The sequence below is a fragment of the Phocoena phocoena genome, chromosome 3 (genome assembly GCF_963924675.1).
Source record: "Phocoena phocoena chromosome 3, mPhoPho1.1, whole genome shotgun sequence".
In the NCBI taxonomy this organism is placed as follows: Eukaryota; Metazoa; Chordata; class Mammalia; order Artiodactyla; family Phocoenidae; genus Phocoena; species Phocoena phocoena.
In genome coordinates, this window is record NC_089221.1 from 145,054,997 (window position 1) to 145,078,818 (window position 23,822).

The 23,822-nt window shown below is 50.3% G+C and overlaps 1 protein-coding gene and 1 pseudogene across 1 annotated transcript in view; one reads left to right on the forward strand and one right to left on the reverse strand.

The window, feature by feature from the left end:
* The first annotated feature begins 1,913 nt into the window (after nucleotides 1-1,913).
* Nucleotides 1,914-23,822, forward strand: part of WWC1 (WW and C2 domain containing 1) — a 152,667-nt gene continuing 130,758 nt past the window's right edge. Inside the window, exon 1 of the mRNA XM_065873535.1 lies at nucleotides 1,914-2,032. Within this exon, the coding sequence (XP_065729607.1) occupies nucleotides 1,914-2,032 (119 nt within the window). The remainder of the gene's footprint in view (nucleotides 2,033-23,822) is intronic.
* LOC136121656 (ubiquitin-conjugating enzyme E2 variant 3 pseudogene) lies at nucleotides 11,567-12,371 on the reverse strand (annotated as a pseudogene).

The following is a 23,822-nucleotide window of genomic DNA, read 5'->3' on the forward strand; positions in this document are numbered from 1 at the left end:
GTTGTGACACTTACATGAGATCCTGCGTGTGAGGCACCTAGCACCATGTTGACTTTAATTTTGAGCTATTGCCCTCATCACTAATGTGAGGATTTTATACATAGTGAAGTTGAGGCCCAAGCAGAGGCAGTGCAGAGGGCTATGGGAATCTCCCCATAAAAGGAGTGGGAATTCCTACTTCTAGGTGTTGTGAGGCCAGTCTGAGGCCCACATTCCTGGACTTTTGTGCATGGCATCTATGGAATGAGGGAGGGAGGGTAAGGCCAAATACTGAGCCCATGAGTCTGGCCTTAAGAAGCAACTGGCTTTGCAGAAGGCATTTGGAGGTGAGGAGCTGCCATGGTGGGGCTTCTCTAACAAAAGAAGATGAGACCACAAACGTGGGATTCTCCCCTTTGCTCAGCACACCCTGGCCCATACAACACAGAATGCTGGCTCCTCTGGGAGACTGTGGGGCTCAGACAAAAGGATACACCACATTGGGCTTCATTCCTCCAGTTCACCTCCCCGCTATATATCCAGGGCAAAAAATGGTTAAAGACACAGTCAGAAGACATAGACAGCCAATTGATCCTTAACTTTAATTAAGTAATTACAAATTTTTAATTTCTCAAGCAATATTGATTTTTAAATTTTCTTCTCACTTTTTTTCAACATGGAATTTTACTTTGCTTGCTTTCTTCTTTTTCGTAACCCCCTTCCCCCAAAGCTATAACATATCAAATAGTATCGCAGAGGAGAACGCAGGGGAAGCTGCCTGGGACAGGTTAAGTATTCAATTTAATGAACAACAACAATGTCATTACTATTACTTTTACAGAGTGCTTCCCTGACACCGCCTGGAAGTCCTCCGGGGTCGAGGGGGGTGGGGTAGATTGATAGCACTCCTAATTTTACGGTCCCGGGGAAAAGCCAGCTACATTTGCAAATACGAGGGGTGGGGGGATGGGTGAAACAACGTGGGGAGAAGAATAGAATAAGAGGGAGACAGATGGTGTGTGTGTTGGGGGAAGGGATCAGAGATCCTGGAAAACTTATGTTCCCCGATTTGCAAGAATGTTTCCATTTAACCACTTCTTGCCTGACTCCTGATTCTACATGAGAGAAGCGGGGAGTTGTAAGATTTGGTGCCACCTGTGCAAGAGCCTGGACCCTCGGAGTGGAGAGAGCCAGGAGCGTTCGGAAGCAGAGGGAGAGCGGGTCTTGCTCTAGCCTCCTGGGGCGCAAGTCTGGGTCAGGGACCCAGGTAAGGGGCGGGCTCCCATTCCTCCGACAGGAGCAGCCGGCGGTTGGGACTGTCCCACGAGGGGGCGCGTCTCGGGCCCTAGGACCCGCCCTCGCTGCGCTGGGCGCGGGGAGGGGACGCGGGAACCCTGGCGCCCGGTGCTCCGCCTCCCGTTTCCGGGGCAGCGCGGTTACCTGCACCGCCCGAGCCGCACCTGGCGGAGGCAGAAGTCGCAAGCCGAGCGTTCGCTGAACGGCGGAGCTGAGAGGAGGGATAGCACCCGGCTGGGGGGAGGAAGAGGCGGCGGCGGGCGGCGGGCGGCGGCGTGGAGGCTGAAGGGCGCCGCGCGCCGCGAAGGAGGGCAGGCGGCAGCTGCGCTCGACTCGCTCTGCCACGCCGGCGGGGCGCGCACCCGGGCCCGCACCGCGCCGCTGCGGACGCACATGGCAGCGTGAGAGGGCCGGCGGCGGGAGGAGCGGGCGGCGCCGGGCCGGGGCCGCAGGGCCGCATGGACAGCGCCGCCACCCCGGCCGGCCCTCACTAGGGCCCCCAGTCCGCGGGCGCCACTCCCTAGATCATGGTGCCTCGGCGTCCGCCCGAGCCGAAAAGAGCCGGCCGGAGCCGTTGAGCCGGGGGCCCCCGCGGCGGCCGGGAGCTGCATGGGGGAGCGCGGGCCGCGCTCGGGAAGATGCCCCGGCCGGAGCTGCCCCTGCCGGACGGCTGGGAGGAGGCGCACGACTTCGACGGCAAGGTCTACTACATAGACCACACGAGCCGCACTACCAGCTGGATCGACCCGCGGGACAGGTAGGACCCCGAGAGGCCCCCTCCTGCCCCACGGGCCACCAGCCGGGATTGTGCAGGGGATGCCGAGGAGCTCGGCGAGCGTCTTCGGTTTTCTGCACCCCACACGCTCCACCTTCATCCCCTTCTGGACCGCCGCTCCCGCCCGGGTGGGCTGCCGGGAGGAGGGGACGGCCAAGTGAGTTGGCCCAGGCTGCCGCCACCGCCTTCCTCTGATGAGGACTCAGGCCCCTGGCGGCACCTGCCCGGAGTTTTGACCTTAAGCTCTAGCCCCGCCCCCCGCCCCCCGCTTCCCCTTAGTTGGGTCGGGCGGGGGCTTGGGGGAGCAACCTAGCCGAGCGATGCTGGGGCTTCCCGGGAAGGCTTTCCCCAGCACGGGGTGGGGGAGGGGGGGGGATGGGGAAGCATCTGGTTTGGAGCGGGTGGCAGGCACCCAGGACTCAGTGGGAGACCGCTGGAGGAAGGACACTGCCTGCGTGCAGGGGAAGGCAGCCTGGAGTGTGGTTTTTGACAGGTGTCTCCGCGGCTCTGAGAGGAGCACGGGAGCAGTCTGGGGGCCTGGAGGTCGAGAGAGGGAAGGAAAGGAAGGAGCGAGGGAGGTCTGATCGGGGAGACCGGTTCTCCAGGAATCTCACGGCAACTTGGAAGCTGTTAGGATGTAGATGGAGGTGAGAGGCCTCCGCAAAGCCCTGCCCATCCCTCTTTCTCCTCCCTCCCTTTCTCTGGGGACCGCGGCTTCTCAGCCCTGCACCAGCGCGTCCTGACCTTGGTGGGCACCAGGCCGGCTGGAGCACCGGATTTGTTTTTGCTGAGGCAGGTGGAGTGTGTGGCTCTTAGCTTCCAGACTTTCTCCTGGTTTGGACCGCTTGGCATTTCTTTGCACACACGCACCCCCCTCCCCATGAATATCCTGTGGGGAGGGGAGGACCACCCTCTGGGACCGCAGTCACCCCTGTGGTCAAAGTGCCTCAGGAATGCGGAATTTCCACCTGGTCTCTGTGACCTTGGGTGTCAGGTGCCTGTAAAGCAATGGAGGTGAATTGTTTGGACCCTTCATCCTGTGGGGTTGGGATGGAGGTTCCAGAAGTCCAGGATGGGGTGTGTAGCGAGGTGAAAGTTGAGAAAAAGCAGAAAGAAAACGTGAGCTGAGATTCCTCGTGGTTTCTGTGAGCACTTTGGTTCATTCATTCAACATTTACTGGGTACATCCTCTGCGTTCAGTACCACTCTGAATGTCTCATCAATTTAATCCGGAAGAGAAATTTTTAACGCTGGAGAGCGTCCCGTGGGCAGGCTGCTTTTACCTCTGAGCCTCAGTTTCCCTATTTGTCAGACAAATGATTTGCTTGGAAGGGAAGGAGTAACAGTGGAACTCTTTTTTAAAAAAATTTATTTAATTTATTTTATTTTTGGCTGCGTTGGGTATTTGTTGCTGCGTGCGGGCTTTCTCTAGTTGGCGCGAGCGGGGGCTACCCTTCGTTGTGGTGCGCGGGCTTCTCATCGCAGTGGCTTCTCTTGTTGCGGAGCACGGGCTCTAGGCACGCGGGCTTCAGTAGTTGTGGTGCGTGGGCTCTAGAGCGCAGGCTCAGTAGTTGTGGCGCACAGGCTTCGTTGCTCCGTGGCATGTAGGATCTTCTCCGACCACGGCTGGAACCCGTGTCCCCTGTATTGGTAGGCGGATGGATTCTTAACCACTGCGCCACCAGAGAAGCCCAACAGTGGAACTCTTCAAAGTTGGAAGGGACATAGAAGATCAAGGCCCAACTCCCACTTTCAAATGTGAGACAAACTTTGAGGCCCGGAGGTGCTATTTGCTTGTGTTTTGATCTTTCCACCCCTCTGCCTTATGCCGAGTTCTTTACCGGCTCTGAAGTTCTAACCTCCACACTTGTGGTCCTACTCACTTTCCTTCCCCATGCCCGCCTCAGGGTCAGTTGCTCCAGGGACTCTGTTGCTGTGTTGGTGAACTGGACAGTCCCTTGTCCTCTCCTAATACAGGCACAAGTTCAAGTTTCTGTGTCCTCCCGTATTTTAGGTCCCAGCAGCTACCGAGTCCAGTGTGCTGTTAGCAGTTGAATGTCGAGGACACTGCTAACTCGGCCCAGGTCATGCATCTAGGAACTTCTCTGGGATGCTGAGAGGATAACACAGCTGTAGAAAGCTTCTTAAACAACGGTCATTTTTTACCCTTGGAAGAGGGCAAGCAGTATAGCTTCTGTGGGATACTGACTTGACTAGAGCATAATTTCCCAAATTTTAGTATTATGTGGACCACGTTTTTTGCTATATCCACCTGTGTTATTGCTTACTTAATATTTGACTTTAAATCAACCCAATTTGAATTTTTTTTAGCCACTTTCATAAAGGGGAAACTAGTAATATCTATTGCCCCCAGTACTAGGGAACCTTTAAAAATACAGTGGAGGGGAGGAACCACAGTGCCATTATATTTGAGTTCACTCCTGGGGCCTGTCCACAGCTCCAGCAACAGGGCTGTGTAGCCTGTGTTTTTAGGCAGATTGGCAGGCGTTAAAAACATATTGGCACTTCATGGAGCTGCTGACTCTCTCCGCCTTGTAGGCCACTGGTTTGAATGCTTCGTCTTTGTATTGGTATCTGCTGGTCATCCCACCTGCACCGGCCCGGGGTAGGGCCCCTGAGCTTGGGGCGCTGAGGGGTTCTGAGCTCACTGTTGTGATGAGCCAACTTTGAAAGTTTGGGGAAAGAGCTGAGCAGAGGGTATCCACTTCTGACTCCCTGGAATTCCCTCCTGCACACCCCAGAAGGGAGTTTTGCCTTCTCGTCCTACCTGTGTGGCCTCAGGCAAATCGCTTGACCTCTCTGAGGTGCAAGTGCTCCTTCGGTGAGAGAAGAAGGTTGATGAGATGTCGCTGAGCCCCCTGCCAGTTCTCAGATAGGATTTCGCTGATTCGGGCTTGATCTCGCCTTCTCCCTCCTGACTCCATGGCAGAATTGGGAGGGGGGACGGCAGGCAGGAGGGTGAGGGGACTGAGAGGAGGAGAACATTTAACAAGGCTGAAAAGCGCCAGGCTTCTTTGGGGTGGTGAGGTTAGGGGAGAGAAATTCTGCCAAGGCAGTTACATCTCTGCAGCTGGTTAATGCTATCAAACAAAATATCACATAAAAAATTTTTTTAAAAAAGATTCTGCTCCTTGAGTGTGTGTGTGTGCGCGTTCACGCGCGCCCATTTGTCTTGGTTTTTTTCCTTATCTGCATCAAGGAGATACACCTGTCCGTTCCCCTGAATTTAAAAGAAGTAAGTCAAATGGTCCTTCAGTCAGAAGAGTGATTTCTTAGCCGCAGAGAACAGAATAGCGTCTCGGGTTACCAACCCTGAAGAATGTCCTGGCACGTTCCTCTCTCTGGGCCTGAGCTGTTTTGTGTGCTGTCCGGCTTGGAGGCTGCTGGGGGTAGGGAATCCAGTTTTCAGCTTCCCCTTTCACTGGGGGGTTGCCAGCTCTCTCCCCTTCTCACCCAGGGGAAGACAGGGAGGCCGAAATTCCTGAGGATGGTTGTCCCAACAACCGGAGAGGGGCCAGTGGGCAGCTCGGGCCCTGCCTACTGGGCCAAAGGCTCCAACGGCACCACGGGCTCCTCCCAAGGCAAGGCTGGTCTGAGAAGGTGACAGGTCTGTGGGGAATCAGGTGCTGCATATCGGGCTGTGGAGCAGCGTGCCTTTAGCAGAGTAACCCTGGGTGCTTCTGGGAGCTTCCAGCAAAGAGCCAGCATTCCGGGTATATTTAACTTAGAGGTATGCAACAACAAACACACTGATTGTTCTCTGAGGAAGAATGGATTGTTGGAACTGGCCCTGCTGGGGAAGGTTCCTGAAGCCTAATTCCTGCTCATTGGGGGGTTTGTCTTCTGACCTTCTACTAGGAACCACCTGGGAGCTCTGTGGGCACAGTTTCTGGGGCTGTGTGATCAGTGCTAGAGGCCCACGTGTCTGGGAGGCCATGTTGAGAGAACCCAGCAACTTCTCTCATGATTTGAGGAGGAATTTTTGCCAACGCTGTTATTTCAGGAATGATTCATAGTGTAAGACGTTGGGTCTACAGCAGGCAAAAGATCTTAATCTCCTTCTGGTTACAGACCCTTATAAGAATCTGACAAAGCTTAAGGATGTTTCCTGAAGAAAAGCATGAACACGGCTTTTGGCACATAATTTCAGGGCGTTTGTAGACCCCGGGTTCGTAACCCCTGCCAGAGATTAACTTAAAAACTGCTCGTCACTACCTGTATGCCCTCCTGTTTAGCTAGGTAGGACATAATGATTGAGCATTTACTATATATTCAGGTAGTCTGCTGAGAGCTTTACACGGATAACTTCTTTTAATCCCCCTAACAACCCTGGGAATAGGTTATCTGCCTGAGAAACCCGAGCCTCAGGGGGGCTAAGTTCGGGGAAAGCCACTCAGCTTCTGAGGAGCTGAGATGGGAATGCCAGGCATGCCGACTCCAGAACCCAAATTTCTAACCACTCAGCTGCCTGGACTCCGTTGCTGAATTAAGACCTCTGCTCCACCGCCTAAGGAATTTGGCCTTGGGGAATGGAGCCAGCACAGGCATGATTTCAGTTACCTGCTGCCATTCTGGTGTCGCCAGGCCATGGCTATCCAGCGAGTGGTGTAGAAAATGGAAAGAGGTTGAGTCTTTGAGTCCTGGCATCTTGGATCGGCTGCTTGCTGCCTGAGTGACCTTGGCAAGTTACATATTCTCTCTGAGCCTTGATTTTGTCTTCTCTAGGATGGGGTGATGCGCATAAACTGTCAAGGGCCATTATGAGCATGAAATAAGTTAAATCACGTAGGGCAGCTAGCACAGAACCTAACATACAGGAGACACTTGGGAATGCCAAACCTTTTGGCTTTTACCAGGAAGTACTTAGGAAATACTTAAGTCAAATGGAGACTGAGTCTCCATCCAGCTCTGTAGCAGTTTGCAGCTGGGATGGACCTTTCTGGTCATGTAATCCAGCCCTTTCATTTCACTGATGAAACAGACTCAGAGACTGGTGACTTGCCCAAGGTCGCACAGCAAATGTCAACCTTGAGTCTCTAGTAGAGGTCTCCTTTCTTCTTTCTTTTATGTAAACTTTTCGCTAAAAATCAGACCCAGTTTCTTCTCATCCATGGTAATAATTTGGGAATATTTTATGCTTGTGGTTTATTCTTTGTAATCCTTTTTGACTATGCAGACCAGCAAGTTTCTTTCATAGCATTGCAATCATTTCTGACTCGTGTCGTAGGAATGTGTTATATGTCGACCAGTTAAAGTACCAGCAATTGCAAGTACATTACTGTTTTTATAATCAATTTAAATAGATTTAAGGTTATTGTCGGACTGATGTCACTTTCCACCATTTACATTCTGACAAGCTTTCTTAAGTGGGAATTATAACCAGCCTGCCAGGGGATTTACCCAAAGCCTGTGTTCTCCACGCTTCTGCATTTTTTTTTTTTTTTTTTTTGCGGTACACGGGCCTCTCACTGTTGTGGCCTCTCACGTTGCAGAGCACAGGCTCCGGACGCGCAGGCTCAGCGGCCATGGCTCACGGGCCCAGCCGCTCCGCGGCATGTGGGATCTTCCCAGACTGGGGCATGAATCCGTGTCCCCTGCATCGGCAGGTGGACTCTCAACCACTGAGCCACCAGGGAAGCCCTGTGCTTCTGCTTTTAATGATCCACCAATACCTTTAGCTTGGGCCTTTACAATTACTAGAGGGCTTTTCTTCTCCTTCCAAGGCTTGAATTTATGATCTACACATTTCATGGGAGTCTGCAGTGCACGGGAATATCTTACGTCATTCGTTAAGAAAGAAATAAGGTTAAAAAGCACTAGTCTAGCTAACAGGAAGAAATAAGAGGCATTGGAACCCACAAATGAATAAAATAATAATAAATGCTAAGTCTCCTAATATGTATTCTGTGCTGTGCACCAAGTGTTTTGTATTATGATCTCATTTAATCCTTTTGCCAACCATATAAGGTAAGTACTGTTATTTTCTCCATCCTCAGATAAGGAAACAGTGATTTAGAAAGGTTAAGAATTTATATTTGCTCAAGGTCACCACCAGTAGGTGATGGACCCAGGATTGGGGCCCAGCTGGTTGAACTCCTGAATCCACACTCGAATTAGCTATTGCCATTTCAGGGCTCCAGATGCCCTGTTGACAAGCTGGGCTGGAAAGTTACCATTTACTCCTAAATTGAGGCGAGCCTGCTGTGGATCTCCGGGAAAGATGTTTTGCCAAGGAGGCTTAATCAGAGAAGCCAATGAGATCCACATGGCAGCTTAGGAGACTATCGGGCACAAAGTCTACCTTCTGGGAGCAGCCAGCTAACCAGAGCTCTGGGAGGGAGGGAGGGAAAGAGAGAGAGAAGAGAAGGAGGCAGAGAAACTCTGAAGGATGCAGTGTGTGGAGAGAGAGAGTTCAAAGTCGTTCCCGAGCCTCTCGGGTAAATGCTCCCAAAGGCCAGGGACTTAGTAGCCAAGGCAGCGCCTCTCTGTCACCACCCCTCCCGCTTTTGGCCTCGCCAAACTGACCTGATTCCCCACTCCCCTGGGATCCCTGGGAGCTGTGCAACACTGCCCTTTTGAAGAGAAGCGAATCAGGTTGCCTTGGTTACTGGGAAGGTTGGACCGCCAAGCTCAGGTGCACATAAGGAGAGACGAGGCTAGAATAAGTGGGAGTTGGAACGTGGCCGGCATGCTGCTGCAGAACTCTCTGGATGCAGGAAGCCTCAGTCGGGTTTTGGCAGCATTTGCAGGGGGTGCCAACTTCACTGCAGTCAGCTGTCTGTGCCGAGTGTCTCCAGCCACGTCTGCCTCCAGGCTATGGGGATCTGCCCCTGGCTCAGCGAGGGGCCCTGGATAAGAGGAACCCACTCCTCTTGGAGAAATGGCCTGGGTAGCATCTCCTAGTACTTCCACTTGGACAGGGCTGAGGGCTGGATCGGGGCTGAGTCTGGGTGAAAACTGCATGCCGTGCCTCTCCCAGCACGGACGGGCCAGTGGGCCACACACCTTTAGGTGGAACAGGTAGAGGCTCTAGTTACTGCTACTGACAAGCTTCTCGGCTGCCCTGAATCCCTGTTTCAGAGTGAGATAAAAGAAGAGAACACTCAGAAACTGGATACAGTGACGTTTTGTTATTTAACCTTCACCAGCGGGCCATTAAGCCTCCAGCTCCTGAGCAGACAAGCTCCTGCCAAAATAAAGGGGGGCGTTCACTGTTGTTGTGTGGGGGGAATGCAGAACATTCCGCAAAGATGCTAGACAGGGGAGAGGGAGTGGAGTAGAGAGAGCAGGGAGGAGGGAAGAAAAGGACAAGTGCAGTGGGTTACCTCCACCCCCATTGCCTCTTCAATGCTTCTACCCATGACATCTCACCATTGGAGAGAAATGGGATCTTTCAGTTTCAAATGTCTGCCAAAGAAAAAGGACCGAGGCTTAAGTTCTCGTTCAATGGTCGGCCAGAAAAAAAAGAAAAAAAAAAAATGAAGCCGCATCAAGATTAGGGACACCTTTGTTGGCTTTTTTCTTCCCCTGCTCCATTCATCACTCTCTGGCAGCCAGGACACCAGGCCAACGGCAGCTGCTGACCTTCCCCAGCCGGCTGCCTGCTGTTGCCGGGCCTGGTTTGGTGGCAGCCAGACTGTCCCCACGCTGGCTTCCTCCCCGCCCAGTGGCGGTTACTTGTTTGATTTGTCTCTGGGATGCCCTTAGGATCCACTGACTGATACCTGACTTGGAAGGATGAAGTATCAAGATCCAGGCATCAGGTGTCTGCTAGGATGAGATGACCCTGGGACAGCCTTCCAATCCTGCATCTGTCGTGGCTTTTCTTGGATAGTTAGGGCTCTCTGAGCATGGCGTTGTGTAGTCCAGGAATTTCTAAAGTTTTAAAAGTTTTTAGGTTAAGTGAAAAAAGAAGCAAACCCAAAAACTGTTCCCTGAAAAATATAAATACATGTGGACGAATTAAGGGGTTTTAAAAAATGTTTCACTTGAATGGAAGGGCTATACATGAATCATTTTCTGAAACAAAATTGTGGCTCAATTATGAGTATATTCACAATATACAGAAAATTGCAGAGAAACGTCTGCTAAATGGAACACAGCATTTACAGACCTTGGAAAGATAAATAAAAAGGGCAAGGTAGGTATAAGAAAAGACAAAAGACACAACGAAGTCTGGAATTTATGAGTATTACTGCCATTATATATTACACACGTAATCATGTTTTATCTTTCCTCTGAGTTTGGACTTATAAGAGCCATGAGAAAACAATGTTTGGAGAGAGGGAGAAAGCTTCGCTGTGTTCAAATTTGCTTCTGACACAGTCATTAGGATTTTCAGTTAAGTTTAGATGGACTGAATTATTTCATTTTTTTTGTTCATTTACTGCCCAACCCTTCACACTTCCTAAATGTATATTTATCCTAGTTTAAGAATCCCTTTCAAATAATGCATCTAATCAATCCTAATCTTTCTGGTTCTACTCCTCAAAAACAGTAATCCCCTGACCCCAAAAATTTTAATAAAAAATGACCACGTGATCTCTCTTTTCCATTACATATAACACCTATCCTTTAGGTAAGATTGATGCCCAAAGCAGATGACCTAACACTCTGTTTTGAGGTCCAGCCCTTGGGTTTCTAAAACACCATTCTGAAGGAGTTATCTGCAGTTTACATATGATTTCGATATCACAGCTAAAAATAGCAGCTCCAAAGCACATGTTCTACTGACTAATTTGGTGGGGCATTGTATGAATGACCTTTGGATACAACAAGGTGGTATCAGGATCATTCATTAATTTCAAAACGTATTTACTGAGGCCGTTCTAAGCTCAAGGAGTTTACAGTCTGTCGGGGTGAAGAGACAAGTAAATATGCAATTATAACACAGTGTGATAGTGGTTATAATAGAGGCATGAACTTACTTAACCTGGAGAATTAGGGAAGGCTTCCTGGGAGAGGTGGCACTCAAGCCCAGTATTTTTTTTTTTTTTTTTTTTGGATAAATTTATTTATTTATTTTTATTTGTTTATTTTTGGCTGCACTGGGTCTCCGTTGTTATGCGCGGGCTTCCTCTAGTTGCGGCGAGCAGGGGCTACTCTTTGTTGCAGTGCACCGGCTTCTCACTGCGGTGTCTTTTCTTGTTGCGGAGCACGGGCTCTAGGCACGCGGGCTTCAGTAGTTGGGGCACGCGGGCTCAGTAGCTGTGGCTCACGGGCTCTAGAGCGCAGGCTCAGTAGTTGTGGCGCACGGACTTAGCTGCTCCGTGGCATGTGGGATCTTCCAGGACCAGGGCTCGAACCCGTGTCCCCTGCACTGGCAGGCAGATTCTTAACCACTGTGCCACCAGGGAAGCCCTCAAGCCCAGTCTTGAAGGGTAAGCAGGACTTAGCCAAATTAATGAATGTTCTGGGAAAGGAAGCATCAGGTGCAAAGGCAAGGCGGCATGAGAGTGCATGAACCCTTCGGGAAGCTGCAAGTTGATCATCTCACTAGCATAAAATGCTTGTCAGAACGGCAGAAGATGAGGTTTCGTCTTCTCCCTGCTCACCAATAACCCATACTTCCCTCGCTGAAGTCTGTGCCTTCAAAACATTTGTAATAATACATTGGAATCTCTGTGAGTCCACATTGCAACCAATTCCAATCACTCGATTTGCAGGAAACGCACTCAGTTTCCACGTCACGTAGGTCATGATTTCCATTGGTTGAGATGCAACGAGCAGGATGCCATGTGGACGATAATGTCCCAGAGCTGCAACAAAGGCTCTGACCATATCCACATCTCTCTGTACCACGTCGAGGTAGGGCTGAGAACTACCCAGAGAGTTGACCGTGCAGATCACCACCGTTGCTGAAATTGCTAATGTGCCGGCAATTCCCGGTTCTCCACCGCCAACCGCGGTAATTTTATTGACTGTTTTATTCTCACGGTTTGCCCAGTTCTTTGAGTTTATATCTGAGACACCTTCAGTGATTTTTGCAACATAGGCTAGCAAGTCTGCCTGCTGTGCCGCATCAGATGATGGCAGAGAATACAGGGGAAGTTCTTCTTGAAACTTGGTAATCATTTCTTTAATTCATCCAACAATGACAGATTTAGGCCTGGTACATCACAGGAATAGTGCCAGTGAAATTCAGCAGGTTTTTCTGGGAACTATCTTTGAAAACATAGGTATCCACGGAATATCTGAAATGTGGGAAAAACATATTTACAGTCTTCAGTTCTTCCATAGTTAGATCCCTGAACTTGTACTTGCCAAGCAGTCGCCTCACACCCTCACCGTTGAGCTCCATCTCCAGCCAGGACCACGAGTCGGGTTCTAGTCCAGGAATTTCTTACACGTGCATTTGTATCACTAACAGTGACAACCATAACTGGCCTCTGGTGATCACGATGCTAATAGTTATATTTAGTCATCTTTAGCCAGTAGCTCGCGTGGGCCAAACACAGTTTGGGGCTCATGGTATTTTTGTGGCATTTTGCAGATGAGAAAACTGAGGTTAAGAACCGCCAAGTGGGGCTTCCCTGGTGGCGCAGTGGTTGAGAGTCCGCCTGCCGATGCAGGGACACGGGTTCGTGCCCCGGTCCGGGAAGATCCCACATGTCGCGGAGCGGCGGCTGGGCCCGTGAGCCATGGCCGCTGAGCCTGCGCGTCCGGAGCCTGTGCTCCGCAACGGGAGAGGCCACAACAGTGAGAGGCCTGCGTACCGCAAAAAAAAGAACCGCCAAGTGACAAACTCAAGTTCATAGAGGTAGAAAGGGGCCGAGTTGGAATCGGAATCTAGGTCCGTCTGATTTCAAAGCCTTACTCTTTGCACCACTGCAGTCTTTTTCAGTGAATTTGGAGAGAGGAAGGGAAGAGGGGAAGGGAGCAAAGGAAAAGGGACCTTTGTAACTACAGAGAAATAAACAACACATCTATCAGCATATATACCTTGCTCACTGTGGAGGAAAATGTTTGTGTGGTTCTAGCCGAACTTTGGTTTGACATACCACACTGTTCCCTGCAACAGGTAAGGTCTTCCTAACGATCTCCAGAGGACACCAAGTCCCGTCTCTGTCATTTACATATAGTAAGTCATCTTGAACGAGTTCCTTCTCTACTGTGTAAAACACAGGTAAGCGTAGGACCTACCTACCCCAGAGGGTTGTGGGGAGATGAAAGGACCTCAGACATGGTGGGTCTTACCCAATGCCTGGTACACACCAGGCTTTCAGATGGGAGCTGTGACTAGTTATGCTAGTTTACCCTTCTTTGGCTTGGTAGAGAAACGAGAACCATTGTCCCTTCCTTGCCAACTCAAGTTTTTTCCTGCTGAAGCAGGGCTCACCTGAGCCGCCTTGACATCAGAGTTTGCAAACCACCTTGGGGCACTCATTGTGTAAATAAACCAATAAATTCTTTTCCCCCTAGTCTTATCAGAGGCAAGCCCTCGTTTGGAATTTCTGCAGTAAAGTGACTCTTGCCAGGGAGCTGGCACCAGGGCAGTGTGTGAAGCAAGGATAATGAGTTGCAGTGGTCATGGCTGAGTGAAAACGGCTGCTGTGGGAACTGGAGGTCTCTGGAATACATTGGTGACTGCTCTGATATCCTGGCCCTTCACTCGTGCTTCCCTGTGCCCTGTTGGAGAGCTGTTTGAGAACCTGCTGATTTTAGCATGGAGGTGGTGCAGAAGGGCATTGGTGTTTATCGTGTCCCACCCAGCCAGGGGTTGGCCGTTCATTCAGCAGGTATTTATTGAGTGCCTACTGGGCTTCAGGCTCCGTTGCCCTAACCAAGGATGAGAGCAAAGTCCCTGCTATAATGGGGTGTACCCTCGGGCCAGGGAGATGGGCAAACAGTTAAACAGATAAATTACATTCTGACTGGGGACTTGGTATTTGCTAGAATTCTTTGACCCATCTTAGGAAGCTGGAGGGATGGCCCTGTCTAGGACACCTGTTGGTAGTTGCTGTGTGAACTTGGGCTTTGGATCTGAGAGACCTTTGCGCCTTCCCTTGGGTGTTACCCAGAGCCTGTGAGGATGAGCTGGGCACCGGGCTAAGTGCTGGGAATGCAAGGGCGACATAAGACAGTCTCCAACTCATAACATTTACTACAAATTAGTGAGAGACAGTCATCAAACTGTGCAAATAGAAATGCCAGGCTCTCTGAACCTTGATTTGTTTCCTCTCCTGTTTCATCTGGACTCAACTTAGAAATATTTATTGACTGCCCATAAACGAATAGAGTGTCTGTAATATGCCAGACATTGTTCCAGCACTGGGGATTTGGCAGTGATTAAGCCATCAAAAATCCTGTCCTCATGGAGCTTACATTCTAGAGCAGTGATTCTCAAGCTTGGGGAAGCATCCGAATCACCTGGAGGATTTGTTAAGCCGGGTCCCACTCCCTCACTCCCACCCACACACCCAGTCTGTGTCAGTAGGGCTGCCGTGGGGCTTGGAAGTTGGCGTTTCCAGCGCATGCCTGCTGCTGCTGCTTTGTGCCCTGTTGCTTTGCAGACCGCTAACAGTTGATTTATTGAATCCTCGCAATAACCTGGGAGGATTGGGGGTTAGGGTGGGGTAGGGGAGTTGGGGGGAGCCCTCTCTTCGCTCTTTTACAGACAGGGAACTGAAGAAGGCAGGTGAGGCAACTTGGCCCTCCCTCTTATGCTAGCAAGCTACAGGGAGTGACTTTAGGAGCAAGCACTGTTTAACTGCCTCGCCATGATCACTATGAGCAATTTTGTTCTAGCTCTTTTGCCGACCCAGAGCCTGACTGGTGGCAGAATCCAGTCGGGTTCGCTCCCGCATTGTAAAATAAAGGATGGGGAAGCAGGAGGTCTGAGCAGATCCCAGAAGCCAGAAGGAACTTCTCTTTACATTAGAATGTGTGGAGTTATGTATCCATGGTCACCGAGAGGAACAGAGGGCACGGGTCTTCCCTGTTTCTCCCTGATGCTGAGCCAGGAGACCTGTGCCGAGTCCGCTCTTCAGAGGAAGGGGTGCTGGGCTCCTTCACCCCTAACCCAGTCTTCGAGTCTAGGAAGTGCAGATGAGGTGTGGCGAAGAGGCAAGGCTCTCCTCCCAGAATCCTCACAACAGCCCTCTAGGGAGGCCTTGTTCCCCTTGACCATGACTTGGATTATACATCCTCAGCCTTGTCACTGGCTGGTTCTCTGACCTTGTTTAAGCTACTTAAAGCCTTCTGAGCCTCAGTTTCTTCGCTGGCAAAATGGGAATAAATTAGAAGCTACCTTGTAAGCCACAGTGAAATACGAGGTCTCTCATTATATTTAAGTTCCACTGTCTGGACAGTTCTAACGACAGAGATTAAGGCCTCCTTGATAGCTTCATCTATAGTTCTGTAGTTTCTGCTCAGTTCATATATTTTGAGCACCAGAATTTTTTTGGACATAAACCTCTTTCTTCTCATTTCTCTGGAAAAATGGATCATACTTAAGCAGATACATATCTTCCCAGACAACAAAGACTTTTGCTAGACGGGACTACTAAGCGGTATCTTAATAGCTCCAAAAATTTCAAACCAGCCTGAGTGGTTTATTTCCACTGCTGATATAAAACAAATATTTGCTGGCTGCAGGTGGAGGACCCTGGGTGTTTCTTCAGCCTCCTAACTGGTCACCAGGCCTGAGTGGTTCTCAAAATGTGGTCCCAAACCAGGACATCAGCTTCACCTGGGAAGTTGTTAGACCTGCTGACTCTCCTGTCCCACCTCAGACCTACTAATCAGACACTCTGGGGGCTGGAGCCTTGAGAGATGTCTTTTAAGGAGCATCCCAGGTGACTCTGCTGCCCCTTCAAGTCTGGGAACTACTGGCCAAATGTTTGCAGCTAGAATGACGTAAGGTATTCTGTGAGTGGTCGCAGGCAAAAACTGGCCAGGTTTGAAGAGCCTTCCAAGCACAGATCAATGCAGCCCATTGAAATGGTCTTCACTGGCTTGAGAACATTTTATGATCAATCCCCAAACCCTTATTATCCAAGCGGGACCTCTGCACTTCCTTCACCAGGCCTCACCATCGCTTAACGTCTTTGCATCAAGATTCAGCTCACAAAAGATTCAGCTCACAAATAAAAAGGCCTTCCCCATCTCCCTCGTCTGGGCTCCATGACACCTTATGCTGTAGTAGGACAGCGTGACTACCCGCATCCTCTCCATTCTTGTTAATAGGCAGCTCAGTGGCTGGCACACAGTAGGACTGCACCAAGCCAGGAAATGGCTGCTCCCCAGTTGGGAGTTTTGGATTCTGTTTGTGGCCCTTCCTCATAGCAGCAAGTCCCTTGGCCTTCCTGAGCCCTAGTCTTCATTGCTCTATGACGGGGCAATAATGACCCTTGGTCTCCTTTCCACAATGGAGTATAGGAGTCTGTGTCTGGATCTCCGGGACAATAGGATCAGTCAGTGATTCTCAAGTTCAGTTGCACATCGGACTCAGCAGAGGGGGAGTGCTAAAAATACCCATGCCCGCCCCACTCCCAGAGAATCTGGTTTCATTGGTCTGGGGTATGGCCTGGGCATGGGATTTCTAGAATCTCCCCCAGTTGACTCTGGAATACAGCCACATTGGAGAACCACGAGTGTAGGTAAATACATCCCTTCCTCAAAATGCTTGGAGAGTTTGAATGAGATTATGCTAAAGTACCTTGTAAAGCGCTTTAGCATTTAAGAGTTACACAGTTCCACATGGAAGACTGAAGATGACTCAGGAAGTATTAGAACATAGCTATGGGGCGGGAGAAGGAGATATTTCAGGGATGTCAGGCACCTTGCAGTTTGGTGATTTCCCCTCTTCTAGATCTGTCTTGCTATTTCTTTCCTGATGTGTTAAGTATCAAATTGATTTGGGCTCATCTTTGCCTTCATGTGAAAATCTTTCAACTCGCATTGCAGGAGTAAATGCTTTTAAATAAATTGGTCTAAGCTACTTTGGAGTTGTAGGCCTGGGGGGTGGGCAGCTGCTGTCTGTCCCCAGCAGATCTTGGTCTGGATTTCATGCACACGTCTGAGTCCTCGAGACTCCAAGGGAGTGGGGAATGCAGGTGTTGTCACCATGTAGATCGTGGCCGGTGGATAAGAACTCATCATAGCCAACACTTGCTGAGACTCTAGACAGTGCAAAGATCTGAGCTGAGTGCTTTGAGTGCATTTTCCAATTTAATTCTCCTAGCAGCCGTGCGAGGTGAGAACCGTTACCATCTCCATTCTGCTGCTGGGGAATCTGAGGCTCAGGCAGTTGAGAACTTGCCAGTGATGGCACAGCTAATAAGTGGCAGAACTGGGATGCCACTTTCTCTGCCGCCACAATGCACCCTGAAGGCCAGGCCAGGCTAGGCTGTCAAGGAGAGCAGTACTGAATTTGTTCTGGTAATTCAGACCATAGCTCCTTTCACTACTGTGATTCCTTGAGTAGCAACTTCGCTCAGTTGCTCAGGGTCTGTCTGGATAGCTAGACCTTTCTGTTTGCTCTGCTCCTATTTTCGGAGATGTCCCTCTCTCAGTGAGCATGGTGAGTGAGCTCTTTTTCTGAGTACAGTCAGTTTTTCAAAATTCCTCCAAGGATCACTTTCCTAGACCACATTCCCCTGTCCTGGTGGTGATGAGCATCTTTGTTTCACCCTCCTTATAGACTCTTGTGCTCAAGGTAGCCCCATCTCTTGTTACTTTGGCATGAAAGACTTAGCAGGAATCAAATTCCCTTCGGACGCTTTGGTGTCTGAATGGCATGTGGGCTTGGACGGCAGCATTCTTGCTTGCCCAGTGGCACATCCTTCAGGACGTTTGTTTGGGTTCACTAGAAGTCAATTGGGTCATCTCAGATCTGAAGTGGCTCTAGCCGTGCACAAATTACCTTCCACTTCTGTTGCGTGTTGGGTAGAATCGAAAACAAAGAATGCCATTACCTTTGTGTGTTTGGTTCCCGGTGGGAACTGTGCTAAGAAGAGGGTTCAGCAGTGACCAAAGACAGACATCATTCCTCATAGAGCTTACGGACACATGATAAGAACATGAACAAAAGACTTACGGATTAGGAAAATAAAGAGGATGCTGTATTAGAAAATAATAGGTCTTGTAAATGACACCAAAGATCCAGCTATGGAATTTAAAAGTTCTGTAGTCAGAAACACTGTTTGCTTTTACCTTTAACTGGGATCCACCTATAGTGATCACTGCTCTACCTCTTCAACCAGGTTTTCTTAATTCAAGTCAGGAGATCCTGGCACTCACTGTAGTGGCAACAAGTGTATTTTCTTTTTTTTCGCTTTTTTTTTTTTTGAATGAAAGATTCTTTAACTTCTGTAGTGCTTCACAATTTTCAAAAGTTTCACACACGTGATTTCATACAATCTCATGATAACCCCCTCCTTTTTTTTTTTTATCCCCTACCCCTATATTGTGCCTTTCCCCTTCCCTCTCCCCACTGGTAACCTGTAGTTTGTTCTCTATGTCTGTTGAGTCTGTTTCTTTCTGTTTTATTCCCTGGTTTGATGTATTTTTTTGATTCCACATATAAGTGATATCATACAGCATTTGTCTTTCTCTGTCTGACATACTTCACTTAGCATAATGCCCTCCAAGTCCATCCATGTTGCTGCAAATGGCAAAATGTCGTTCTTTTTTTATCGCCAAGTAGTATTCCGTTGTACATGTAGACCATATTTTCTTTATCCATCCTCTGTTGATGGATACTTAGGTTGCCATACCTTGGCAATTGTAAATAGCGCTGCTATGAACACTGGGAAGCAGTGCTTTTTCTTTCTTTTTTTAAAAAATAAATTTATTTATTTATTTTTGGCTGCATTGGGTCTTCGTTACTGCGCATGGGCTCTCTCTAGTTGCGGCGAGCGGGGACTACTCTTCGTTGTGGTGCGCGGGCTTCTCATTGCGGTGGCTTCTCTTGTTGCAGAGCACAGGCTGTAGGCGCACAGGCTCAGTAGTTGTGGCGCACGAGCTTGGTTGCTCCGCAGCATGTGGGATCTTCCCGGACCAGGGCTCGAACCCGTGTTTCCTGCATTGGTAGGCGGATTCTTAACCACTGTGCCAACAGGGAAGTCCCAGCAGTGTTGTTTTCTTAACTTTGGCCAAGGAGCTCTGTTCTTCCCCCAGGGCAGCATGATTGGTCAACCACATGCATCTGAATTTCCTAAGAGAGTTACTCAAATGCAGATTCCAAGGCCTGGCTCTGGTCAACATAATCAGAATTTCTGGATTATGTGAAACCCAGGCTCCTTTGTAAAAAGAACAACTGAGTGATTTTGATACCGTCCTAGGTTTGAGAAGTACTGGTCAAGGAATAGACTTGTTTCAAAGTGCAAATCATTCTAGAGACTCGACCAGGACTAGAATCCCTTCAGCCTCTTCCACAACCTGGCCTACTTATTTATTGGTCCTCACCTCACAAACATCTCTTCCTTTCTTCAGGCATCCATGGGTTTCTAGAGTGTGCTCAGGTGCTCTCTCCCCAAGAGTAAGCCTTCAGTCCTACCCCATGCTCCTTTCTCCGAGGGACACAGAGGGGTTCCATACCCACCGCCCCACACCCCCCCATTCCCACCATACCCTCCATTCTCCTCCTCCCACCCCCATTCTCTGAGCAAAGTTCCAGGAGTGTCACCAGGAGACCTGTGGCGGCATCTTCCTTGACCTCCCTGTAGTGTCTAACCGTATTGCCAGCTCTCCTCCTTTCCTGGCAGTCATTCTTATCCAGGAGAGTAAGGCGTTGTGCAGTCTCCTCCCTAGTGGCGGCCTTTGTCGCCAGGCCTTCGACCACCTGCTCTGCACTGAAACCTCAGGTGCTTATTTCCAGTTTCCGGCTGGACATCACTTCTCTGTCCAGGCGAGCACTGCAAACTACCACAGATCTAAAACTGAATCCAGTCCGGGTCTCAAACCAACATCTTTGCCCATCTGTGTACGTTGAAGCCCCGCCTCTCTCACTGGCCACGTTGGGTACCACTTGCTCCACGAGGCCTGCCCTCATCTGTCATCTCCCGCGCCACTCTGGCTGGAGGGTATCTACTTTAAGCCAGGCCTGTTCTGGTCAAAAGCAACAGAGGCCCACATGACATGGCTCTAGAAAAGAGAGGCTGCTGTGAGGTCAGAGATTTCATAGGAATCTAAGGATGGGCATAGCGGCCCCCACTACCGGGATGGCAGGAGCTGCAGCTGGAGGCCGTGAAGAACAGCGGTCTCCACGTACGTCCCTCTGTTCCCTCCTGTCGGCCCGCTCATGTCATGGTTTCTGCTACCTCTGAAACCTACAGACAGACTACAACAAATCTGAAATTTGTTCATACGTTCGTAAACCATGTTATGAATTAGTTCTGCCTTGAACTTGCTGTGTGACCCTGGGCAAGCTACTTAATCTCTATGAGCCTCAGTTTCCTCACTCTGTACAAATAAGACGAAGAATAATAATAGCCAAGATTTTATTGGGTGCCAAGCCCTGCTCTAAGTGTTTTATATTAGCTCAATTAACTGTCACACTAACTTTCTGAGGGAGGTACTGTTACTATCCTCATTTATAGATGAGGAAGTGGAGGCACAGAGAGGCTAAGTATAATTTGCCCAAGGTCACACAGCCAGAAAGTGGCAAAGCCAAGATTCATACTCAGGCTCTCTGGCTCCAGAGCTCACGCTGTTAGACCGCCATTCACTTTGAGGGGTTACTGTGAGAATTATAGCGTGGATTCTCTTATTTAGGACACATAGCCGAGAGCAATACTCAGAATAAGTACTTAAGAATGCCAACAGTCATGACATCATCACAGCATTAGTTTGCAGGTGACCCATATGACCTTCACAACCCCAGCTGACCTCGTAACTCTTCGCCTCAGCAGCCACAGCTAACCTGGTGTCCCCGGTTCAAATTCTTGTGAGAGATGCTGATTTGGAAAGATGACACAGCTGGCCTTAAACTGGATTCTCCTGGTACAAGAAATCACAACAGGACTCAGGGGTCATGTACGAACCACGGTAGCTCTCCTCTCACGAGAGGCCATGGGCAGTGGGCATCCCTAGGTCGTTCTTTCTCTGAACTTCCAGAGTCAACTGTTCTGAATGTCTGGCAGTTAGGGGACCTGGTGCTTACTCTCGCTGAGCACATGCTCGATTCTGAGCCCTGCTTTTGGCCTCATCCCCTGTGGCAAGCTCCCATTCATTTCCGTGACCCTGACTCTCACTGCTGGAAGTGGGGCCTGTGGACCAGCACATCAGCATCGCCTGGGAACTGGTTAGAAATGCAGAATCTCAGGCTCCACCTCAGACCCACTGAGTCAGAAATTGCATTTTAACAAGATCCTCAGTGGTCCTTGCAGGTTAATGTTTGAGTAGCCCTGGCCAGTCAACACCACTTATGTCTGCATAGCACTGTTTTGTTTTTTTGTTCTGTAGCTGACTGTGCCTCTAACTAGCTCCAATACAGATATCAGATAATATCAGGAAGCAGTGGATTCTTACAACCAGGTATAAACACTGCCGAGGGGAAGGAGCTTCTCAGCCTGTTCCCACAGCCCCACATGGAATAAGGGATTGAAGCCAGATCGGGGATGGGAGTGGGGGAGGGCTCAGTTGAAAGGGAGGGGGTCACACCTGCTGAGAAAAGACAGGGTCCTGAGCCTGCAGCATGCCCACCAGTGGGGTCAGATGCCAGAGGTCAGAGTGGAGGCAGGCTGTGTAGAAGTCCACCATGGTGGCAGGACGTGGTCTCCGGGATGCACGGGGCAGCCAGAAGATGGGAACCCTTGGTGGCAGGGGCAGTGTCTCTCAACTGCAACACAGAATGAGGAGGTGGCCCGCGGGCACCTGGCAGAGATCACAGAGGCGGAATTCCAGCCCTTAGAGAACAGTGGCAAGAGCAAGGCAAGGAGGTCTGGGGTCCCTAGTAAGCTTCCCAGGCAGAGGCTTGAGCCAGCAAAATAAATGGCAGGCTCCCTGGAACTAGCTTAGAACAGGGCAGAAGTACTGCCATGAGGGGGCTAGCAGAAACAGTGCCCGTGGCCAAGGCTGGGACCGGCTGAGCCAGGACCCCCATGCGCCACCCTGGACCCAGCCAGGGGCAGCCTGAGTGGGGCGGCACTGGGCCAGGAGAGGGCAGGCTCCTGGTGGGGGACCGGGGGCGGGAGGGGCAGGCAGCCAGCTGCAGGCCGGAGGGAAAGTCTGTATGAGGCCCTGTGGACCGCCTTGCCTTCCTGGCATGAGGGCGGTGGGGAGGTGTGGCTGGATGCCAGAGGGCTTTCCCATCACTGCTCCCTGGCCCCGGTTCACCGTAACCGTAACCGTAACTGCATAAGCGTGGACCTTGCCCCGACACATTCCCGAGATAACACCCACCGTCATCCCGGGAACAGGGTGACAGCCCGACTGTGTGAGCAAGGCTCCCGACACCCTCCCTGCGTTCATTTCCAGTTTGCTGGATGTTGTATGTGTGTCTATGTAAAATGACAGAAGAACGAGTCATTAGTGAGCCGTCCAAAGTCCCTTTGGGAACATTCCAGGAAAATCAATATCCCATCAAAGCCACAAATGGCTTTTTTCTTTCCCCCACTCCTTCAAGGCAGGGTTTCTCAGAGTGTGATCTGCCAACCTCCTGCCTTACTCCCCCATGGAGCTTGTAAAACACAGATTCCTGGGGCCCTACCTGAAAACTACTGAATCAGAATCTCAGTGGGGCTTCCCAGAATCTGCATTTTTAACCTGCCACCCAGCCGATTCTAATACCCCTTAATAAAACTGAAAAACCTCTCCTCCCGCTACCCACAAGGCACTTTCTTTCCTTTGCACAAACCGGATCCTTGCCCTCCCTGTGCTGCTACACCCACTTAAAGGGCCACCTCTTCCCAGGAGCCTGCCTAGCTGTCTTCGTCCCAGCTCATGTAGGGGGCCCTCTGTGCACCATTCTAACACGGCTCTGCCACATCGTCGTCATTTCTTTTTCCTGTCTGTGTTCTCCACTGAATGGTAACGCATCCTGCCAAGCCTCCCCAGGCCCAGCATAAAGTTTTGTGCCTAATTTGAACTAATAAATGAATATGAACGAAGGCAGCTGAGAGGTAACGGTGAAGCCGCAGAGTAGAGGGTGGAAAGTAGATGCTTCCCGGTAGGAAGCTGCCACCTTCCAAATCTTCTCTCGGTCATTCTGAACTCCTAGGTCAAGTTTTGGAGCCAGAGGGCAAGTATCGGACCCAAGGAGAGCCCAGGGCTCTGGCTGCCTGGGGCACAGCCCACCTGTTTGGGGCTGAGGCGTCCCCAGTGGAAGCCTAGCTCTCTATCTACATTTTGGAAAAACTCCAGCAGAAAAAAAGGCTCAAGGATGGTTTGCCAGCCCCAAGCCTGACGCCAAACTCAGGGCCTCTAGAATGTTCAACACCCCCCTCCCCTTGTCAAGGCAGGAGGAGTCAAAGAATAGAGCTATCGGACCATGAAACTCCCAAGAGTCCTTTCCCCCAGCGTTTCTCAGAGACTGCTGCCACTGTTTTCTGTGTGAGGCTCCGAGTTGCCATTTGCCAAACTGGTAAACGTTGACCCAGCAGAAATCAGGCAAAAATAGGAGAAGCCCCGGACAGGCTGCCTCAATCGTGTTGGTGAAGGGAGAGCCAGGTGCCTGTGAGCTGAAGAATGCTGCCCATCGCCTCGCTCTGAAAAACAAAATGTATTTCCTTAATCTTAACAGCTTGAGCACCCCGAAACCTGCTTTGCCAGTCCAGGGTGCCTCCTCTGATCTTGCTTGCTGATCTGT